Source organism: Dreissena polymorpha, chromosome 11 (genome assembly GCF_020536995.1).
Source record: "Dreissena polymorpha isolate Duluth1 chromosome 11, UMN_Dpol_1.0, whole genome shotgun sequence".
NCBI classification, from domain to species: domain Eukaryota; kingdom Metazoa; phylum Mollusca; class Bivalvia; order Myida; family Dreissenidae; genus Dreissena; species Dreissena polymorpha.
This window is the reverse complement of record NC_068365.1, coordinates 59,566,858-59,590,234: the sequence shown is the minus strand read 5'-3', so window position 1 is coordinate 59,590,234 and position 23,377 is coordinate 59,566,858. Positions and strand designations below refer to the sequence as shown.

The following is a 23,377-nucleotide window of genomic DNA, read 5'->3' as shown; positions in this document are numbered from 1 at the left end:
ATAATGAGACAGCCTGTTATGCGCAAAAACTTTGTGGCTATGAAAAAGGTAAAGGTCACAGTTTGAGGTCAAAGGTCAAAATTAGGTAATATTTTGTTGTCCAGCTCGAAACTTTGCCATACCTTGGTTGATTTTGATATAACTTGGCACAAATGTAAAACACAGTAAGAGGAAGTGTCGGGAATAAGACACAGGTATCTATCTGAAATGTCAAGGTCACACTAAGCCTTTCAAGGTCATATTTCAATATTGTGTTTTAATAGGCTTGTCCCGTCCATATCTTTGTAATAAATGGATGGATAAGTAGCGGGGTAGAAATATGATGATTAAATAAGTAAATTCTGGCAATTATGCAAACATCATGCAAAGTTTCTGATGGGTTGTGCATATTTACACATTTGCTAGCACTAAGATATATTTTCTATTCCTATACCACATGGAATGTTTGTTAAAGTGGTCTAGCTTATTTTGTTACAGTATGTCTATTTGATTTAGCTACAAAAGGAAGATTTACAAGAGAGGGAACATGTGGACAGTGTACCCAGTGAATGTGACGAAAGCCTACAGCTAAATGGAAAAGCTGATGGTTGCAGCAGTCAACAAAAACTGCACAGGCCAGAAGCGAATCTACCATCCAATCAAAAGACAGGCTGGCGATCCCAGAAACGTTGCTTCCACCATTGCTTCCATCGAACCACCATCGACTGCAGAACTTGTCGCTCAAAGCAAGTCAAGATTGGCAAAATGGAGGAAGAATCTGAACTAGGCAGATTATCTGCAAACATTCAAAGACACTGATGTCTATTGTGTTGGAATTTATTGATGTTTTTGTTTTACATTTGTCAAAAGATTCACAGGCAATCTAAAACATAATACTTTCAAGCATTAACACAGTATTATAAGCTCGGCTGTTTTCGGAGGTATTGTCATAGCCTTCTCGTCGTCCCCGTCGTGCTAAAACCTATACATTGGCTCTAAAATTATAATGCTTCCACCTACAATTTTGACACTTCATATGTACATGCACCTTGATAAGTTCTGCACGCCACACCGATTTTTTGGGTCACTAGGTCAAAGGTCAAGGTCACTGTGACCTCTAATATAAAAAATAACTTTGCCCCTAACATCACCGTGCTTCCACCTACAACTTTGAAACTTCATATGTGCATGCACCTTGATGAGTTCTACACGCCACACCTATATTTGGTTCACTAGGTCAAAGGTCAAGGACACTGTAACCTCTAAAAAATCTTTTAAAAAATCTGTCAAGCTTTCGCAGCCGAGCGTGGCTCCCGTTATGCGGTGCTCTTGTTTTCATCAAACTTTGATCAAATGTTCATCTCAATAGTGCAGTGAAGAAATTATGCCACCCCTGTGCTAGCTCCTCAATGTCAAGGTCTACTTAAGGATTTTTTAAATGCCTGTTTTAAAAAAACGGACCAGCCTGCAGTTTGTCCGAAGCGACAAGTTCGAGGAACGACCTTAAGGAGATCTTTGGCTTCTTCACCAGTGAGTCGGTCCACCAAGGCCTTGAGTAAAGAAAACACATTGATTGGACACCAAAGTAAAGCTCTTGTACTTATACATACAGTACCAGTTAAACAGGCCAATTTTATAATAATGCTAATACCACTATTTGTGACAATGTTTAATTTGTGGTTTTTAATATACTTTATAAAAACTTTTCTAGATTTTTTATGATGAAAGAAAACAATCTTGGCTAAGCTGAGAACAGGACCTTGAAAGTTTCCGCTAAAAGTAGCTTTAAGCCATTGAATGTTTATAGGATTGTGTACATCATAGTCCTCATAAAATGTGTAATTTCAAAAGTAAAAATTACGAAAATTAAATAACTTACATCACATTGCTCCTTCTTATGCTGGTGTGTCAGCTGCAACCTGGTAACATCGTTTGCTGACAAAGTGAAAGCCATCTTTTCCTTGGTTTTTCCCCGCTTTCCCCTGGATCTCCCTCGACCAGATTCATTACTTGGTCCTGGACGGGGTTCAAGCTGCCTACTGGCTCCTCGTCCTCTTCCCCGACCACGTGAAGGAAGAACAAAATCATATGATTCTGTACTAGTAGACCCTGAGCCTTCACTCCGATTCGATGATATTGAGCTCTGTAAAAAAAATGACATGTAAACACATGTATATTCAATTTGTAAAGTTTAATATATAACTCAGAACTCAAGATAAGGTTTTGTGAAATTCTTAACGTAACTACCAGATTTTCAAAAATAATTCTTAACTCTGAAATTTTATTCTTAATGTTACTACCAAGTTTTGGAAAATAATTCTTATCTTTTCTAAATGACCTAAAAATAAATAATAATGGTTATTCTCATGCAAAAATATCAATTCTTTTTTAAATGATGCCATTTTTCCACAAATTTCAAGCTTACTTCGGAAAATTTCTTCCTCTTTTACAGTTTTGTCTATATTTTTTCTCGCAAATTGAATGCCAGGCCCTTCCCCAAATCAAGCAAAAATCCTCGAGCTGAAATAAACAATGGTTTCACCCAACAGCATTTGAAATATTACAGTTTTCATGAAGCAGTGACACGTACTTTTGAATATTTTTCGTATCTGAATTTGTGGACAAGAAAATGTATTTAATTTTCGTGTAGTGGCCGCAAATTTAGAGTTATTCCGGTACGTACGTTAATAGAAAGGTAAATCCATTCCATAATTGTTGTTAGTATAATTGCTTTAGACTATGTAGTATTTATGGGTTTACATTTCTAATGTAAACTTGGTACAGGTAACTGTATAAAGTTCTATAAATTTGTGTGAACCTGAAGAAACTGACCTATTGCAAATAATGTTGTTAGAATGTATTGAGTGAAGCATCGATACTAGCGTGTGCTTTATTTTGTGTGTATTTATTATATAATCGACTAAGAGGCGAATTCTGCAAACGAAATGATCGTAACTGTTCAAAATCGCCTAAATCGAATCCCCATATTTGGAGAGTTAAGCATGTGTGCACATTAATATGCTTAACACATACTGAATACCGGTAGTATTATCACAATTACAACGCATATTAAGGTAAAGATAGATTCACCATTACCAGGGTGAGGGATCAACGGGGTTCATGGGAGTTAACAGACGGGCTGGACAGAATGTAAACATACCGTTAAGAACTTTATTTTTGCAAATATATCAAGTTATTAAAATACATTAGCAAAAACGTTAAGTTCATAAGAAACAGGTTTTCTTGCAGTTTGTGCTGATATATTAAGATTTAAGAATAAATCATTGAATACGTCTAAATTTGGTGCCAAAATTTCACGTTGCGAGCAGCACAACCGTGTACATAAATCGTTACACATCGAATTTTCGCCAAGATCACAGGCTTATTTAAGAAAGTAATTCTGATTCATTTCACATTGACATAGGGAACATAAACAATGTATATTATGCACTACTTGAAATTCTTAAGAAAAATTGTTTTAAAAAGTTAGTGAAGAAAAGCACCACATACCGCTGTGTTTACATTCATTAACGTTCAATTGTAAACCCCACACAGTCGCGTGATCATGCGCCCTGAGTACCAGATGACATGTTTTACTCGGGGTTATTTACCTGTAATAGAACGGGCTTCTACGTCTTACACCTAACTAAGCGTTAAAATTAAGGGATCGAATCTAATCGAGAACTAAGAAACAAGGAAATTTACTGTAATTTACGGTTTAGTTTTCCCTAAATTTATAAACACGTAATAAACATACCGGACATTATCCTTATTCAGGATTGCACTTTAGAGCTTGACTCAAATTTACAAACACGTCAAAAGTACTTAAGACAGCAATCATACAATAGACATTTATATCAACATCATATTACAAAATATACAAGTGAATAACTATTAAGCGACCACAACATATTATTATAAACTATTGTATCCAATTTACTTAAGTGAAGCACATATTAAGATTATTTAAAGGGCAATAACTTAAATGGAGGGAAAAAACCAGTCATACTACATACATAAAGACGATGAATAACATATATCGGGCTTTAAAGTAAGCTAATTCGTCTTTTTGCTTTTCAATTTGTTTTGAAAAAAAAAATCATTTAAGTTTCCATTCGGATGGTGATGCACTAGCATTATGATTAAAACTGCCCGTTACAATTATATCACAAATGCATGAGCAAGTCGCTAGACCAAACGAAGTTTCATTACGGTTCATATATGTTGTGGCATGCGCGGGCGTTAGACAGCTTCAATTTATTTTTGTCTTTATTTAAGTCTTGTTGAAGATAAATAAAATATCGAAAACTTAGTACACTGTCTTCCCTACGTACGTATAAAAATGATTCGTTAATATAGACAGCTAATCCACCTTTAGTGCCGATTGCCTATCTTTCTTTCAGAACAGGTAACTGATAACCATGTAACGAAATAACGTTTGAGTATATTTCACAAGAAAGCCACGTTTCATGAAATCTATATAAATCACCTAAGCGGGATATAATTATACGTAAATTTAAACTACGAGTTACAAAGGATAGTCTTACGTTTGATGGAGCTTTGTATCTATACATTTACAAAGATTGATACAATATTGAAGATTGTATACAAGATAAACAAGATTGATTGTTAGACATTGTACTTTGTTAATCATTTATACTTGTACTTAAAGCACACAATAACACACACACTATCAAATGTGAACTCATCTGTATTAAATTGCACAAAACAAGACCTCTATCAGATACGTCAGATAAACTATATTACACATAATGGAGAGCTGATAACGAATATGAATATGAATAACAAAATCGTAAACCTCCCCTTTATCATTTCATTAACAAGAAAAAGGGTCAATATTTTAGAATAAAGTTCTAAATTAAGCCCTATAATTTGAGGTTTATCATAATGAAATTACGATAACCAATTTAGACCATTAATATTGATAATGCATAGACTAGTTTTTTCTGAATGTGTTTGTTTCATTTCATAACTTGGTCACGTAAATTACTTAGTATCTAGTAATTACACGTAGATTATAATTAATATTTATAACTACGTTATTGCCACAAAGTACTAGAAGTAGTAGTAGTAGTTGTTGTAGTAGTAGTAGTAGTAGAAGTAGTAGTGAAGTAGTAGTAGTAGTAGTAGTAAGTAGTAGTAGTAAGTAGTTGTAGTAGTAAGTAGTACTTCTACTCTACTACAAACTACTACACAGTACGCTACTACACACTACTACTACTCCACTACACGTACTACTACGACGACAGATACGACTACTACACGACGTACGACGAACTTAACGACCTAAGACGACACAATACTACTACGACTACGACGAGACGACGACTGACGACGCTACGACGAGACGCACTACTACTGACGACGACACTACGACTACTACTGACGACGACGACACGACCTACGACTACTACTACGACTACGACTACGACGACTACTACTACTACGACTACTACTACTACTACTACTACTACTACTACTACTACTACTACTACTACGACTACTACGACTACTACGACTACTACTACTACTACTACTACTACTACTACTACTACTACGACTACGACGACGACTACGACGAGGACGACGACGACGACGACACACGACGACGACGACGACGACGACGACGACGACGACGACGACGACGACGACGACGACGACGACGACGACGACGACGACGACGACGACGACGACGACGACGACGACGACGGCTACTACGACGACGACTACGACACAACAACGGCGACGACGACGGCGACGGCGGCGACGACTACGGCGACGACGACTACTACGACGACGACGACGACTAGACGACGACGACGACGACGACGACGACGACGACGACGACGACGACAACGACGACGACGACGACGGCGACGACGACGACGACTACGGCGGCGACGACGACGACGACGACGACGACGACGACGACGACGACGACGACGACGACGACGACGACGACGACGACGACGACGACGACGACGACTACGACTACGGCCACGACGACGACGGCGACGACTACGAAGACGACGACGACGACGACGACGACTACTACTACTACGACTACTACGACTACTAGACGACTTCTACTTCGACTACTACTACTACGACTACTACTACAACGACCACTACTACACTACTACGATTACTACTACTTCTACGACTACTACTACTACTACTACTACGACTACGACTACTACTACTACTACTACTACTACTACTACTACTACTACTACTACTACTACTACTACTACTACTACTACTACTACTACTACTACTACTACTACTACTACTACTACTACTACTACTACTACTACTACTACTACTGCTCCTACTACTTCTACTACTACTACTACTACTACTACAACTCCTTTAACTACAACTACTTCTTAAACTACTTATACTCTTGCTACCACTTCTTCCACCACTATCAGTACTACTTCTACTTCAAATACTTCTTGTACTACAACCACAACTCTTTTTTCTTCTTATTCTGCTTAGTCGTCGTCTGTTTAGTTCGATTACTTATCTATTTAAAGTTCATTTTGTTGAATGTGAGTTGGAGTATCACGTTTCACGTGATTTTAAATCGAGCGTCAGAGATAAACATGAAATAAAATGATTGGTTATCCACTGACGTTTGCACCAATAAATAACCACAATATAAAACCCTTCGCTATTGTTAACACTGACCGACAAAAGAAGTATTACCTTAACATGGCAAGCGATGACAATTGGGCAGTGTGTGGAGTTGATCAATATGGAGAAATGGAATATATTGTCGAGGAACCCGGCGATAGTGTTGCCAAAATTGACTACAGGTACCGTTTTGTTTATCTTCGATAAGAATGAAAAATATAAATAATATAGAATTTGAAGTATTAAAGTGGTATTATGAGCATGTTACAGTATATGCTATGATTATAAGTTTGACTGTCTATCGCAACCGTTGTTTATTTTTGGAGTTTTCACTTCATTTACACTCACTGTGTACACACTGGTCTTAATGACCTGTGTACTAACGCGAAAGGAATTGTGGGGAGCACTTTTTTACGAGTTAAAAGTGAAATCGCTATCAGTATTAAAGGGGCCTTTTCACAGATTTTGGCATTTTTGTTAACTTATTCATTAAATGCTTTATATTGATAAATGTAAACATTGGATCGTAAAAAATCCAGTAAAAAATCAAGAAAAAAATTAAAAAAATTAAAAAAAGGAAAAGAACATTGCCCGGAGCAGTATTCGAACCAGTGACCCCTGGAGTCCTGCAAGAGTCCTGAAGTAAAAACGCTTTAGCCTACTGAGCTATTCCGCCGAGTACACATGCTTGACGTATTTTATACCTTATATAAGCAATCTTCGTAGTTTCACAAAATTTAACGACAACAACAGAACTCTCCAAATTATTCAATCGTTTCGCGTTGCAACGCTTTATAATTTTTAGGTTTTAAAATCGTCAAAAGATGCATATAATGGCTATATTAGAGCATGGTTAATGTTCAGTATTACTGTTTCCTCACAATTATCATTACTAAAACGAAAACTTACGAATCTGAAACAACTTTTTTCAATTTTGTCAATTTACCAAAGCGTGAAAAGATCCCTTTAATAGAGATTCAAATCACATTTAAACATAAATAATTAACATTTCTTTAAACAACATTCCGTTTTAAACACACACTAAAAAACGATTTTTCTTTCATTTTTTACATTTTCATTCCTACGCAGAACTACTTTGACGGAAGCACAATTCCCCTAACCAGGGGAATGTGATGCGTCTTTGTATAGAGGTGACAATAACGTAGTGACGTCACCATCTATGTATAGAATGCATTTACACTTATATCACGCCATCTACAAAATACTCTTCTCGCATTGGCTGTTTGACGTCACATGCTGACCCCTTCTATAGACTATCCCAGAATTCGATTACTCCCGGATTACCGCCCCTGGCGCCGCGATCTTGGTACTGAAGAACAATGCAGGGACATATATGTTTGAGTAGGTCCCTGAACAATAAAACGAAGTGACGCGATTTTATTAAATATATTTAAAGATTTAGAAGGTTTCTGATATCGATACAGTAATCATAAAACAGTTCGTATTTTTAAATCAATATTTTTATCATCGACCTGCATTGTTTAAGAGTCATAAAACCTGAAACGAAGATGTACGACTCTGATAAAACTCAGCATGAATTAGGCCTTTATTGTCATTTGACATGTTATTGGCAAGTGACGCATGGTATCTTATCTTAATAACAGCATCTACACATGTGGAGATATATGGTGTCACAGACATACCAATTAACACTTTTAATCCACCCCAGGAGAGTATATTGACAGGAATTGAATCGAGTATTTGACCTTTACTGTAGTAAATTTTATTTAATACAAAAACTAATCATCCGATTCTGTTGGTTTATACGTTATATTGTTGCTTATTAATTCCTCTTTCAAAAAATATAACTTTTAGTATATTGCCGTTGTCATTAATGGATTTATAGCGAGTTAAACACGAGAAATAATCATTTAATGTTTTACCCCCGCGCGTTTAACCTTGTCGTAACTTTTTCACGTGACCAGTAGCTATCGATTAGCGTACATCGAAGCGCCGAGGTTATACATTTTAATGTACCCACTAACGTCTTTTTTCTAATTTTATTTTTATTTCGCGGCCGATTTGACAAATTATATATCATGAGAAAGCCTACGTTTCGTAGTTTTCAGATATATAAATGTATATAAAGTGTTTCTTCTAATTTGGGCAGCCCGGCGAGTTATAACTTTAACTTTTGCAAATATCATACCGTTTTAGAATCTATATTTACGGTAAGCATGGTCGTACTTTATGCAGATTTGTAGCGTTTATAGTTTTGGAGTTCAGTTTTTAAAACTACATCTTGCTAACGAGAATAAAATCCTGTATACCATAGAAAAAAAGGTTTAAAAATGAAAGTAAATAAGGAATGAATTTGTACGAAAGTAGCGCGCGGTCATAACGCTGCGAACGTTTGGAGTTTTAGAATCTAGGTGACATGTTCGTACTTTATACCGAGTTGTAGCGTTTATATTTTGAGTTCAGTTTAAAAAATTAAATCTTGCTAAGGTGAATAGAATTCTGTATACGATAGAAAGAAAATGTTTTAAAATGAAAGTAAGAAAGGAATGAAGACGGAAGAAAGTATTGCGGTCTTAACGCACCGAACTGATGCTACTGTCTTGGCGCTTATGCTTTTGCTTAAATACCGGACATTTAATTTCCTTTGACATGATTATTATATTCATTTTATGGAATAAATTGAAAATGTTTGCTTAAGAAACATATCAATAAAGCTAATGATTATTGAAGCTTAATAAATTAACGATTGCAGCTCTTGTTTATAACACAGACAGGGTGTTAATTTTATGATGAGACAGCGTATGTAGCGGACCCTCTTTATATTTTTCGGCTTTGCATACTTCAAATAAAATGGGTGTCAAAACATTCATCGTTTGTTGTTTATTTTCAAAGAGGCTAATATGTATAATTATATGAAAGGTTATTTACCTCAATTTATCAATTAATTAAAATTATTTAAAATTCTTGAAAATCCCGGCCGAAAAATATCAAGAGGGTCCGCTTCATACGCTGTCTCCTAATAAAAGTTTCTGTGTTATAAACAAGAGCTGAAATCGTTAATTTATTAAGCTTCATTAATAATTAGCTTTATTGATATGTTTCGTGAACACAATATTTCAATATATTCCATAAAAAATATAATAATCATGACAAAGGAAATTAAATGGCCGGTATCTAAACAAAAGCATAATCGCCAAGACCGTAGCATCAGTTCTCTACGTTAGGACCGCGCGATACTTTCGTACAAATTCATTCCTTACTTACTTTCATTTTTAAAACCATTAATTTCTACCGTATACAGAATACTATACTTCTTAGCAAGATGTAATTTTTAAAACTTAACACCAAATATAAACGCTACAAATCGGTATAAAGTACAAACATGTCAACTGTAAATCTAGATTCTAAAACGGTGTGATATTTGCAAAAGTTAAAGTTATAACTCGCCGGGCTGCCCACATCAGAAGAAAAACATAATATGTATTTATATATCTGAAAACTACATAACGTAGGCTTTCTAATGATATATAATTTGTCAAAATCGGCAGAGAAAAAAAGTATAATTTAAAAAAAAGACGTGAGTGGGTACATCAAAATGTATAACCTCGGCGTTTCGATGTACGCTAATCGAGAGCTACTGGCCATGTGACAAAGTTTCGACAAGCTATTTGCCAATACGGTCCCGTTTCATATCCGTCTCATCTAGAGTCCGTGATCCACCATTGGGACATCGTCTCCCACTGGGGGAATGCTTTCGTTCGTCAATCGCAGATGGTGTTTCTTTTACCATTAGTTAATTTAATTAAATTGCCAATCATAGCCAGCTCGCTGTGTCGTGTCTTTCTGCCGTCCGGGATCCGCCCCTAAAACCTTAACATTGGCAGTAAAATCAAAGTACTTCTACCAACACTGTACAACTTTGAAACTTCATATGTAGATGCACCTTGATGAGTTCTACACGCCACACTCATTTTGGGGTCAATAGGTCAAAGGTTAAGGTCACTGTGACCCTTAAAAAATATTCTGACAAGCTTTTATTATTCAAAACTGCACCCGTAGCCTAGCGTCGGCATCCTTTATGCGATGCTCTTGTTGTAATAATAGTTTAGTTGCTTAGAGTATCAGGTGCGTGCCTTTGGGCCCATGGTCCACTTGTTGGGATACTAACGCTGAATGGGTCAAGGTCCCCCCAGATACTACTTCCCCGTACCCCGGGTACTTTAAAGAATACTTAACCCATTTTTTTCGTACTAAAATTTTTTTCGTAGCCATTTTTTGTACCCAAATTTTTTTTTCGTACCCAATTTGTTCGTTCCCAAATGTTTTTTGTTCCCAATTTTTTTCGTACCCCAATATTTTTTTCGTACACATTTTTTTCGCACCCAAATTTGTTTCGTACCCAAATTTTTTTGTACCCAAATTTTTATGTGTACCCTTTTTTGTACCCAAATAGTTTTTCGTACCCTAATTTTTTTCGTTCCCTATATTTTTTTGTATTCTTATTTGTTTTCATTAACCAAATTTTTTTTTCATACCCACATATTTTTCGTACCCAATTTGTTTCGTACACAAATTTGTTTGTACTCAAGTTTCTTTTTCCCATTTGTTCGTACTCAAATTTTTTTCGTACCCAAATTTGTTCGTACCTTATTTTTTATTTGTACCCATTTTTTTCGTACCAAAATAGTTTTTCGTACCCTTATTTCGTTTGTACCCTTTTTTTTGTACTCAAATTTGTTTTCGTACTCAATTTTTTTTAGTACCCACATATTTTTTGGTAACAATTTTTTTTAGAAATAATCGATTTTCAGTTTGATTTCATCTCTCCACTCATTCTATCCCGCGAAACCCTTAATGTGTCGCAACCTTAGTAATTACTTAATAACTGATCTTAAAAAAAAAACACTAAATATTATTTGATTATCAAATCGATAACAGAAACTATATAAATCTTCAAATATATTCGATAAAATCGTTTCGCCTTTTTGTTTTGTGCAGGGACCTATACAAACATATTTGTCCCTGTTTTTTTCTTTAGTACCGTTTTGGAGGCGAGCGCGAGTATTCAGGGGCGGTTATTCGGGAGTTATCGATTTCTGGGATTGTCTTTAGTCTAGCGCAACGTCGCATCTGATTTCAACCTTTTACTCTTTTAAACATTCGGCGATGTAACGATTAAGAAAACACAATATGACATTGTCAGAATAAGTAATAAATGTGTTCTTCACACTATAAGTGTCAATACATTAAATAAATTTTCTTGATTAAATTACTTGTTTTTGGCCTGGGGCGTAGCCCTAAGGCCATAACAATGATACAAAATTCTGAGACAGTCAAAATAGGCTGGCTGCCAAAACCCACGAATGAATGAATTCACAAAAGTCCGATTTACCACTTGGCGGTAATTCATGCGCAATCAAAGAAGTTATTCGCAGATCTCAATAACCCGCCTTGTAAATACAGAACATCACTATATAATACAAGATAAGTATTGATGCAAAGCATCAAAGGGCGTCGGGATTTTCAGTGTAAAAGGCACTCAATAAACTTACATGGGACGATTTTTTCTACTGTTAATATTAATATATTGGCCGATTATTTAAAACAAAATAGAAAAAGATACTGGTATAACCATTATCTATGATTTTGTGTTATAACCCCCCAAATAACCATTATCTATGATGTTGTGTTATAACCCCGAAATAACCATTATCTATGATTTTGTGTTGTAACCCCCAAATATTTCATAGTTCATTTAATTTACATTGGTTCCCTTTTTTTACTGGCATCCGTGTGCAGTTTTCATTAATGGAACAGAACTGTGTAGGTTTTAAAAAATCTGCTTCATCTTGTAAGCGTAATTTCATATTTTTTCTCAACTTCAAGGGGAGATGATTCTGAACTTATTCTTACGTTGCTCATGTACGATAGCGATTGAGTACTCATTGATATGAAAACACTGTAAAAGTTTTAATGTGTTAACGAACCCACCACCCTCTCATACATATATTTCATGGGCATAATAAAAACAAAAAATGGTAACAATAAAACAGCATATTTATTTAAACTAAAATGTCTACATCAAAACAAAAAGTTAACATAGAACACAATTAAAATAATTTGATTCTACAGGGGCTCAAACCTTGGGCCTCTCACATGTGAAGCTAGCGTTTAACCACTACACTACGAAACCGCTTGAAAAATCACCTTCTAACTAAGATATTAATAAGCTATTAATAGTCGGTTTAAATGTAAACCCGGAAGTTTAAACACTGGATAGTGAGCGGGTTTAAAGGTCCATACCAAAGGGTCCATACCACTGGCAAGATATGGGTCAGGCCTGTGGCCTTCTATATTTGGTTCTTAAAAAAAAACCTGTATGAGCACTTGATAGTAATGAGACTGGGATGCTATGATGGTGCTCCTCATTTATAAGCGGCTGCTTCCTTTATCAAGACTCAATATTACAATTAATAATACGTGTCGCGCTTCGCGCTCTATAGCGCCTTTATTAGTAACTAGGTGGTTGCTAGGATAGTGGAACAAAGAAGTTTTGTTTTTATACAAAACCAGAAAGTTTCACCGGTTCGAGTAGTTGCCCAGTCCCTTTGATCTTTTATTATTGCCCAGTCCCTGTGATCAGTTATTAATTAAAAGAATTAGCTTTGCATTCTTTGCAATAAATGTTGTAATAAATGTAATAGGCACAAATGCAGTACTTATTTACACTAATTTACAAAAAAATCACTACTATGCAAGATATTTTGACAACAAAAATATATACATTGATCCGTAAAATAACTTCTCCTCCCATAAGCGAAAAAACAACGTATTACATACCTTTCGCCGCACTTCAGTGCGACGCCAATGACAGTGTCATAAACAGTGTAAAAAAAATATTATTGAAGCAAAATTGCTAAGCATTGGCTACGAGTTTTTATTATTGTTTGCATATTATTGCATAAACTCTATCTATAATTCCCTCTGGTGGGGTGCAGAGACTTGGCAAAAGGAGGGCTTGAACGGGAGAAATCGTGTATTAACAAGGCGATTCGCGTGCCGTTCAAGCCCTGTTATGTGTTTGTCATATCCATAATCTGGTCCACGCGCAGTTACTTTCCTTCTCCAGCCTTCGACGACTTTCCAAGCATACATGGGGAACTGAATAAGCACCAGTTTCCTCATGCATGCAGGGATAATGTCAATGACTATTTCAATCCACTTTTCAAATTATACCATCTGCACTCACTTGACAACAGCTTTATTTTATTGGCAACGTCAATGAAGTTAGGGTTATTTACTCAACCCTTTAAAAGACTTTGCTGTAAATGTAAGTGTTTATGTACCTTCAACGTTCCTGCTGTAAATTCCATAATAATTCCTCATTTCTTACTTTGCGCGGCTGCATTTCAATTTTGCATTAATCCATGGTTTAAACACATTTTAAATCGAAAACTGCCTATCCGAAGGTAAAGCGGATTTTTCGAGCGCCCGCAGATGATCATGCGATCGAAAACGTGTATTATCCCTATATTCATTATAATTCTCGGAAATATACGAAGTTAGCGCATATGATATTTCACTTCGCAGATCGAGCGCGCAAATCGAGCGCGAAAAGTTCTACGTGAGACAACGTACACAATATGTACACCGTTCTTTATCAGGGCAAAGGCCCAGTCTCACTATGATGCCGGCGGAGCCCCGGTGCGTGATCCGGGATCAACAGGGATGTACCTGGGCTGTACCGGGATGAACCGGGGCTCCATCGGGGACGACCGGGATGAACCGGGGCTCCACCGGGAAAGTATTAAAGTGTTAAATACCTCTGGGAGGAACCGGGAGTCACCGGGAAGGACCGTCAACGACCGGCGCGGCACCGGAAACAACCGGGACGGCACCGGGAACAATCGGGACGGCAACGTAGCCCCATCGGGGCCCATACAGACCCTGGCAGAGCTATGGCAACGCCCCGTTGAATGAAGTTAGAGTCCCGGTATAGCTACGCTCTGCCGGAACGCAACCGGCATTTACCGCGTCTCCGACGGGGCATTACCGGCGACGACCGGGTTGAAACCGGGGCGCTGCCGTAGATCTGCCGGGGTCTTATGCCGGTATAGACATGGTGAGTGCCGGCGGTGTTATGGTATACCGGGGCTCTGCCGGGACGCTGCCGGCTTTTATCGGAGCTCAACCGGGGCACTAACGGCGACAACCGGAGTTATGCCGGGACGCTGCCGGCTTTCACCGGGGCACTACCGGCGACAACCGGGGTTCTGCCGGGATAAACCGTAGCCAGTCCGGGTTGACCGGGACTCTGCTGGGCTGTTGACCGGCTTCAACCGGGGCGGCACCGGAAAATAGTGTGACTGCGTTAAAAAATGTGTACGAATCATCCCGGTCCTCGCCGGTCGAACAGCGTTAGCAACCGGGATGGACCGGGGCTCTACCGGCAAAAGTGAGACTTGGGCTTAAAGTGGATTTTCTTTTGCATACACATTACAAAGGAAGTATGAGTGTTTCCTGATCTGTTAATTATGTAATAGATAGCTATTTTAGGCTATTGAAAGTGATTTATTTGACGCCAACATAAACCGTTTTTGCGGCCATGCTGTTGTTGTGGTATATCTTCACCGCCTACGTAGACGAACCTCTACCAGATATGTAGAGTTGAACAAAAAGTTATCGTTCCCACAACCAGTATCGTGTTGTACTCCACCGTCTATGTACACTGTAGTATATACACAACTATTGTCTTTTCATACAGTCTCTGAGCTTCTGCACTCAATCGCTAGGGTCAATCCGTATAAATTCGGACAAAGGGAGAAATTCGGACAAAACATCCTAAATGCATTTTGCGTCACACTAAACCTAGCCCAGGCCTTCAGCGCCTGCAGCGCTTTCATTCTTCATCCTGTGCACACATTTGACAAAATAGGCGAGGACGAATGTACTGTATGTTTAGGTATCATAATGATGTTCAATGAGCAGGCATCTACCACGGGTGGTTTATGACACCATGCTGGTATTAAAGGGGCCTTTTCACAGATTTTGGCATTTTTTAACTTATTCATTAAATGCTTTATATCGATAAATGTAAACATTGGATCGTAAAAGCTCCAGTAAAAAATCAAGAATAAAATTTAAAAAGGGAAAAGAACATTGCCCGGACCAGGTTTCGAACCAGTGACCCCTGGAGTCCTGCCAGAGTCCTGAAGTAAAAACGCTTTAGCCTACTGAGCTATTCCGCCGAGTACACATACTTGACGTATTTTATACCTTATATAAGCAATCTTCGTAGTTTCACAAAATTTAACGACAAAAACAGAACTCTCCAAATTATTCAATCGTTTCGCGTTGCAACGCTTTATAATTTTTAGGTTTTAAAATCGTCAAAAGATGCATATAATGGCTATATTAGACCACGGTAAATGTTCAGTATTACTGTTTCCTCACAAATATCATAACTAAAACGAAAATTTGCGAATCTGAAACAACTTTTGTCAATTTTGTCAATTTACCAAAGCGTGAAAAGATCCCTTTAAGTATTTGTCGACACAGTATATGATCGTAACGAGCTAATGGGTTTGTGCTGAACACAGGGGCTGTTAAACCACAGATGTATCAATAAACAATATAGATCTTTATATAAACAGCGCGATAAAAAAAGTTCGAACAAAGCGTGTCAAATGTGGAACGAATGTCCGCCTTGTCAAAATTAGCATAGGAACGATTGTCATTGTGAAAGAATTTTCGTATAAATAATTAGGTGCTTAATACATATACATTTGAAATATTTATAAAATTTTATTCTAAACACGAAACCGTTATGACGTAGTCTTATAAAGAGTTTTGATTAGTGTATGGAGTAACAAAATTAAAACAAGCATTTTTGTTGACCACAACGGGATTAAATTATGATCCAAAAAATACAGACAAAAGAGATTTATGACATAAAGTGACATATAGTTATCACTCATAATCACGTTTAAAGAGAAATCAAGGTGCATGCATAGACAGTTCAGTTTGCTCCACGTTCGTTGTTTTCACCTGTATACAATAATTCTTCAATATTGTCTTTCACTGAAAACGAACATTAATTCAAGTTAATAGAAACATGACATAACATTTAAATAGTGTCATGTGCTTAGCATTTTCTATTGCTTTTTCTTATGATTGAGTCAAAACACATTTTCCAATCGTTCATAAAAAGATATTACAGACCAAAAAACCTACCTTTGAGAATTTAAGTTATATTATAACGTTTTGTAGTATACGACTAATGTATTCTTTGTTAACTGCAATTATCAATGTTTATTCTTCAGACCACATTTGCTCTAATGATCATGGGTATCTTGAATTTTAATGAAGATTAAATAAAATGTATATACACGTTTACACTAGTGGTACTAAATACTATGGCTTTGAAATATGACCCCTCATCAATTTATTGACTAAACTAAATTTGTCTTTCACTTCTATAGCAGAGTCAGTCATCAAGAAGGACAATGCAAGGTTAAAGTTTTTATATCGAAAAAAAAAATATTTTGTATGCACGGATACAAGAAGGCTTCTAGTAATGTCTTTAATTCAGTGCCACTTTGACTTCGGTCGTTCTGTTTGGTACACTGGTTTAACTCAAATGTCAAAAAAACAAGTTACAGGTCACCCAAAATAAACGTATCAGGTTCATATTAAATTTGCATCCTAGGTCTCAAATAGGTCACGGACTCTAGATGAGACTCAATATACGCTCCGTGCGTAGGTAAAGAACATTTTACTAGACTTAACTGGTTGTCTATTGAAAGTCGAGTAAACCAGATCACACTTTGTCATGTTTTTAAACTGAGCTCAATGTTGGCTCCGCTATATTTGGGACATAATTTTACTCCAGTCAGTAATATCCACAATAAGAATATTAGGTTCAGAGTAAGAGAACACAGTCAGACTCACCTTATACGGATCTTAACATGCATGATTGCAATAGGTATGCCATTCCAAGGGTCAATGGGTCTGGCAAAAAGCCATTCGTTTTCAATGGTTGAACTCTCTGGAACTCTCTTCCTCAGCATAATTTATCCACATCGCACTTTTCCTTAAAAAAACAGAGCTCACAAACAAGTTATTAACTGTTCCACGACTTCTAAGCTTACCCCGCTCCCCAAACTCCCGTGTGAAATCATTGCAGAGAATGTCAATACATTTTATCAACATATTGTGTCCAATAAAATTCTCTCTGAAATAATTGGAATTATTAACAAATGCATAAATATTATAAATAAGAATTTATTGTAAACAGATGTTACCCTGTGATTTTCTAAGACGTAATGATTCATTCTGTTGTTAAAATAACTCTTTATGTCAGAAAAAAGGCTTCTGAGCAAATATGATGATGGTTTTAGCGAAGAAATGCGTTGTAGAGTTCACAAATTTTCATTATAACCATAAAAGGAAAACGAACCGTACCCGGGCGGAGTTCCGTAAAAGGAAGGGAATCTTGTTCAAACAAGGCGGGGAATGTCCGGAGATAATTTCGTGAATATTGGACAAAAAGAGACTTCTAGACTGTTCAAAAAGTAAAAATATGATATAATGTCAGATAAACTGCCCTGCCCCTTGTTGGCCTTTTATAAATTTGGCCTAGGCCGTAATGTTTTTATTTCATGAGTTTGATGCATGTTGCATTATGAGTACGCACAACTGTAACTTTTTAAATGTCATACGTTCTTTGTTTATTTGACCTAGTAACCAATTTTCTGTGCTCCAGTTAATTCGTATACTGTGAAACCATTTATTTTCGTCGGCACAAAAGTTCGCCCTTTTCATAAAAATGACTATTTCGTCCGCTCTTAAATTCGTCCATTTGTGGTTTTGAAAAAAAAACGTCCTATTTGTTTGTAATACATGTAATACGCGGTTGCGAAAAAATCGTGCTGGGGAAAGAGAGGTGACACTTGGTAGTCACTTGCAGGTGGTGGGCCTTGTTTTGCATATGCCAATTAACAAGTCTGTTATTTTAGGTGATAGTAACTGTCCCTTATTATTTTATGTCATTGACACGTTCGTTGTTATGATGTCGATGTTGATCACACATCGTCATATTTTAATTGCGTTTAATAGTATTGTCTTTAATCCGGATTCGCCGCGTGTAGGCTGTATAATGCAACACCCCTGAAAAAACACAATACACACAATGGGTAATAAAGTTGTTAACAATTAGCGCTAATCAACACTATTATACCTAAACGAAGTCGACGCATTCGATACAGCCTTATTGCATTCGCGTTTTACAGGAAACGTCAGTTGTCAGTACACTGTATAATGAACACCCCTTTGTGTCCAAACAGGATTTAACTTGAGTGTGAATAGTCGACTGTTTCATGTTCTTTGTATCAATACCATCTGTGCATCTGTATTATAAGTATACCAGTCAACAAACAAGGTGCGCGCTTCCGCATATGGGTATTCGGACGTTCAAAAAATTGACCTACGGTTTAGCGTTCACGCCGTCGATCGCATTAAGCAATATAACTCGTTTTTTTTTCACTATTTCTTTATTTGCAAAAAATACTAGTGGCTTATAACTTACCTTGCAATCTTTTTTTCTCGCATTTTGCGAGTGTGCGAGTGTTAATTTCGAGCCCTGTGTATATGCGTGGATTACGCTGGATTTAAATGCCTCATGCCTACGGTAATTCAGTCTTATTTGTTTCAAATATGGGACATGATTGTTCGTTAGGATCTCGAATTCGTCAATCAGTCGAAGGACGAAAAAGGCGAAAATTAATGTCGGACGAATAATAATGGTTTAACAGTAATTTTGACTTATGCCCTGAGCAAGAACACTTAGTATTGGGCAATAAATGTTGTTCTTGCGAGTTCACATCATAAATATCGACGATGGAAAACTAATAACCACAAAAGCTTGCCATGAGAACGCTGCGCTGAGGTCATATGAACTGTATCCTATACGTCACGCTCCATTAATGTTTCGTCTATACTAACGCAAAATATGAAGATGCTAGGAGCTTTTCTATACGCACGTCGTGTCTCATTTTTGAAACATATTTAAATATAATCATAAAGAGAAAACGCTTAGTTAAATAAGAGAACAAATGCATGTTGAGAGTAACACGATTAAATCATAAGCTTCCTTTCTGAACAAATATATGTATCATCATCTTACAGGGCAGCGTATTATCATCATGATCAATTACATGTCTTTTTACACTATTTTCAACATTCGAATGGTTAATCCTTAACAAATGGATTGATTTCTTTAACTTTAAACAATAATACCTTATCACGTTATTATGTCAAAAAATAACACTTTAATTACATATCATGTGACTTAAAATCTGTTGTTTTACAAGACTTTTATGTGAAAAATCAACATATATGAAAATTTGTAGAAAATAACCGCAACACTTAACTACAGTTTCAGTTGAGACAAACTGTGTCAGACGGAAACGGACAGAAAAATCTTGTGCTAAGAACAAACCACAGTTTATGTATGATTTAAGAGACATATATATTTAGTGCAGCAATGAAAGTTAACAGCTTTTGTTCTATCTTACTAATATAAACATTCACAGCTAAAACAAAAGAAAAACAAAAGAGTTGTTCTCTTCATCATATTTTTGTATTACAAGATTTCGTATATTATAGAATTAAAAATTCAAGAGAATTGATTATACTTGGTATATTTTTGTGTGTGCATAAATAGAGCAGACCGGTCGGATAGTGTTGTAAAGATTTTTGAAAATACCTAAATGTATGTAACATTGTTTAAATATTACAATTCGTTAAAATGCCTACATGTAAATAAGTTTGCAAAAAATTGAGTGTTATGCAACAAATTACAATATATTTTGTTTGTTATCAGGATAATTATAATCTATAGATGTTTGCATTCAAAGTACGCAGTTACAGCTGGAAAACTTTGACACATGAATATTAATTGTAGATAAATATTATGTTCTTGCATTTTATAAACAAGCAAAACAATTTCAAGTAGCGCCAATGTCAAATTTTGATAAAAAGCATACAGACACTGATCTCATCTGTTATAAAAACTACGAATCCAACGCTTTTGTAAATGTGGTATATTTATCATCTAGCAAATTTTTTCGTGTAACCACCACAATATGCTTAATGCATGCCTTTACAATTCTCTGCTTGGTATACCATTTCTCTATACAGTATTGTCTTTTCTATACATTCTATACATCAGTGTGTTTTGATAGCAAATTTTAACAAACTGTAGATGTTAAAAGGGCAAGACTTACTCGTGATATTAGTAATAGATTACCTTTGTTGTTTTATTATATTACTTGTGCGTAAGAGATGTTAAACAAGAGATTGCCAAGCAATATGGTCCCCTACCGGTGAAACTCCACCATTGTCAGATTAAATATATATATATATATATATATATATGTTGCCATAGCAACCAGAATTTTTGACGTATGAACAAAATGAAATGACGTGCATAATCTCCATATTACCATCTGTCCATGTTTCAAGTTTCATTAAAAAATATGAAGAACTTTTTAAGTTATTGCAGGATCCAGAAAAATGTGACGGACGGACAGACTAACTGACTGACTGACACACAGAGCGCAATCCATAATCCCCTCCGGTTTCACCGGTAGGAGACGAAAACACCTACCCGTGGTCGAGTTGATTTATTCGAATTGAAATAGTCACACCAGCAGTCAGGAAAATATTACTGAATCAGTAGTTTTGATCTACCAGAAATGCAAACAAAATAGCTGACGAGACTTTGTAAAGTTATACCATTCTTTCCAGCCTGAAGCTGTTCAGGCGAGCATCACCATCCTATCTTTAAACCATATAAAAGTTGAAGGTTGACATTAATAGACTGCAACTGGTGCATTCCAAGGAATTAGGTTGGATTGGAAATAATGTAGTCCGCGTCAGAGAACTAATTATACCGATTCAACTTAAGAGTACTTTTGTCAATCAACATTTTATCTTAAGCATCGCAACCAAGAACTTAATCAACAGATTGTTTTCTAATAAACCCCTAAATCTACATGTCTAAGATACTGATCCAGTTGATGGGTATCAAAGGACTGTTCAAAGAATGCCCCATTAACAAGAAACCGTCGGAGACGGGTGATGCTCCCCAAAGTTTTTGTTTGTCACAATATTGCACTATATATTCAGATAAAAGGAAACGTCTTGAGGGCACAGTAGTTGGGGGACAATGATTTTTTTATATAAAATTTCAAAGGGCCATAACTCATCCGACCAGAACCCGCTGATAATACGCACATCTCCTATTGGTAGTGAAGCTTCCCATAAAGTTTCATTGATTCTGGTCATTAGTTGCTGAGAAATAGCCCGGACAAGAATTGCACTATATGAACAGTTTATGGAAAATTTCAAAAATTTCAAAGGGTCATAACTCTGTGAAAAATCATCCGACCAGAGCCCGCTGATAATATGCACATCTTCTCTTGGTAGTGAAGCTTCCCATAAAGCTTCATTGAATTCCAGTCATTAGTTGCTGAGAAATAGCCCGGACAAGAATTGCACTATATGAACAGTTAATGGAAAATTTCAAAAATTTCAAAGGGCCATAACTCTGTGAAAAATCATCCGACCAGAACCCGCTGATAATATGCACATCTCCTCGTGGTAGTGAAGCTTCCCATAAAGTTTCATCGAATTCTGGTCATTTGTTGCTGAGAAATAGCCCGGACACAAATTGTGCACGGACGGACACACAGACGGACAGATATTTTATATATAAATTATATAAATTATATATAAATATATTTTGGGGGAGCATAAAAAGAACTCAAATTGCAAGATGTTGAATGTTTGCTTAAACATTGAACTACAATGACAATCATTAGGTACGCCTTACACGTGAGATGACGTTCACATTGATAATGCATTAATTCATATCTATTTAGATTTCAAATATGTAATGATATCAAACATGACAAGTAAGAGACGATCATATGGTATATACGTTCAAGGGTAAAATATCTACACGAATATAATACGTAGTCATGTTAAGTTCATCACGTTACTAACATATACGGGTTAACATAATATTAAATTAAAATCCGTATGCACCTAACATTACAGGAACCCTAAACAAAACATACCTATTACTCCAGAGTTGAACGACACCTAGTTAGAAATAAACTATGTGTTGAAAGAATCTCACAAAAAGATACCATTATATATAAATATATACATTTATAATTATAACAATATATAAATATAATAAATGCATTTTAATTAATCAAAATTACAATTGAAAAGCAGTTTTTAAGATAATTGTATGACTTGGACTCACGTTGCATTTTTTATGACGGAATCATAACTGAAATGGGATATTTCTTGGTGAGTGGTATTTTTGAATAATGAACGAGACGGAAAATGGATAGAGCACATTTACCTTGCACTCGTGAAATTCATTGGTAAACATTAAACGAATGGATCGTAACCTATATTTGAATCGGTGTTGTCAGCGAAAATTTTAAGAGTTAATACAAACCCTTACAGTAAAGTTACTTACTTACGTTTCAAAAGATTGAAATCGGTTTCAGTTTGGATACTTATTTATAGATCGTAACGGTACTTTAACATATTGATTCATAAAGGTCTGTGTCAAGTAAATATTCGTGAGCTTTGACCTATATGTCTTTTTATGGTAAAAATACAATATGGTTAAGCCATTTAAGTGGAACATATTTCAAAACACGCTTCTTATATA

General features: G+C 36.2%; 1 protein-coding gene, 1 long non-coding RNA gene and 1 pseudogene across 2 annotated transcripts in view; 1 reads left to right on the top strand and 2 right to left on the bottom strand.

The window, feature by feature from the left end:
- Window positions 1–23,377, bottom strand: part of LOC127849577 (baculoviral IAP repeat-containing protein 3-like) — a 114,823-nt pseudogene that overhangs the window by 45,575 nt on the left and 45,871 nt on the right.
- On the bottom strand, window positions 973–3,851 carry LOC127849583 (uncharacterized). The gene is made up of 5 exons (XR_008034932.1): window positions 3,737–3,851; window positions 3,490–3,590; window positions 2,405–2,499; window positions 1,859–2,122; window positions 973–1,529 (listed from the first exon to the last, which is right to left on the bottom strand). It is a non-coding gene; the product is annotated as an uncharacterized LOC127849583 (long non-coding RNA).
- Window positions 6,723–23,377, top strand: part of LOC127849575 (uncharacterized) — a 21,712-nt gene continuing 5,057 nt past the window's right edge. Inside the window, exon 1 of the mRNA XM_052382303.1 lies at window positions 6,723–6,821. Coding sequence (XP_052238263.1) covers window positions 6,769–6,821 — 53 coding nt within the window. The 5' untranslated portion in view covers window positions 6,723–6,768. The remainder of the gene's footprint in view (window positions 6,822–23,377) is intronic.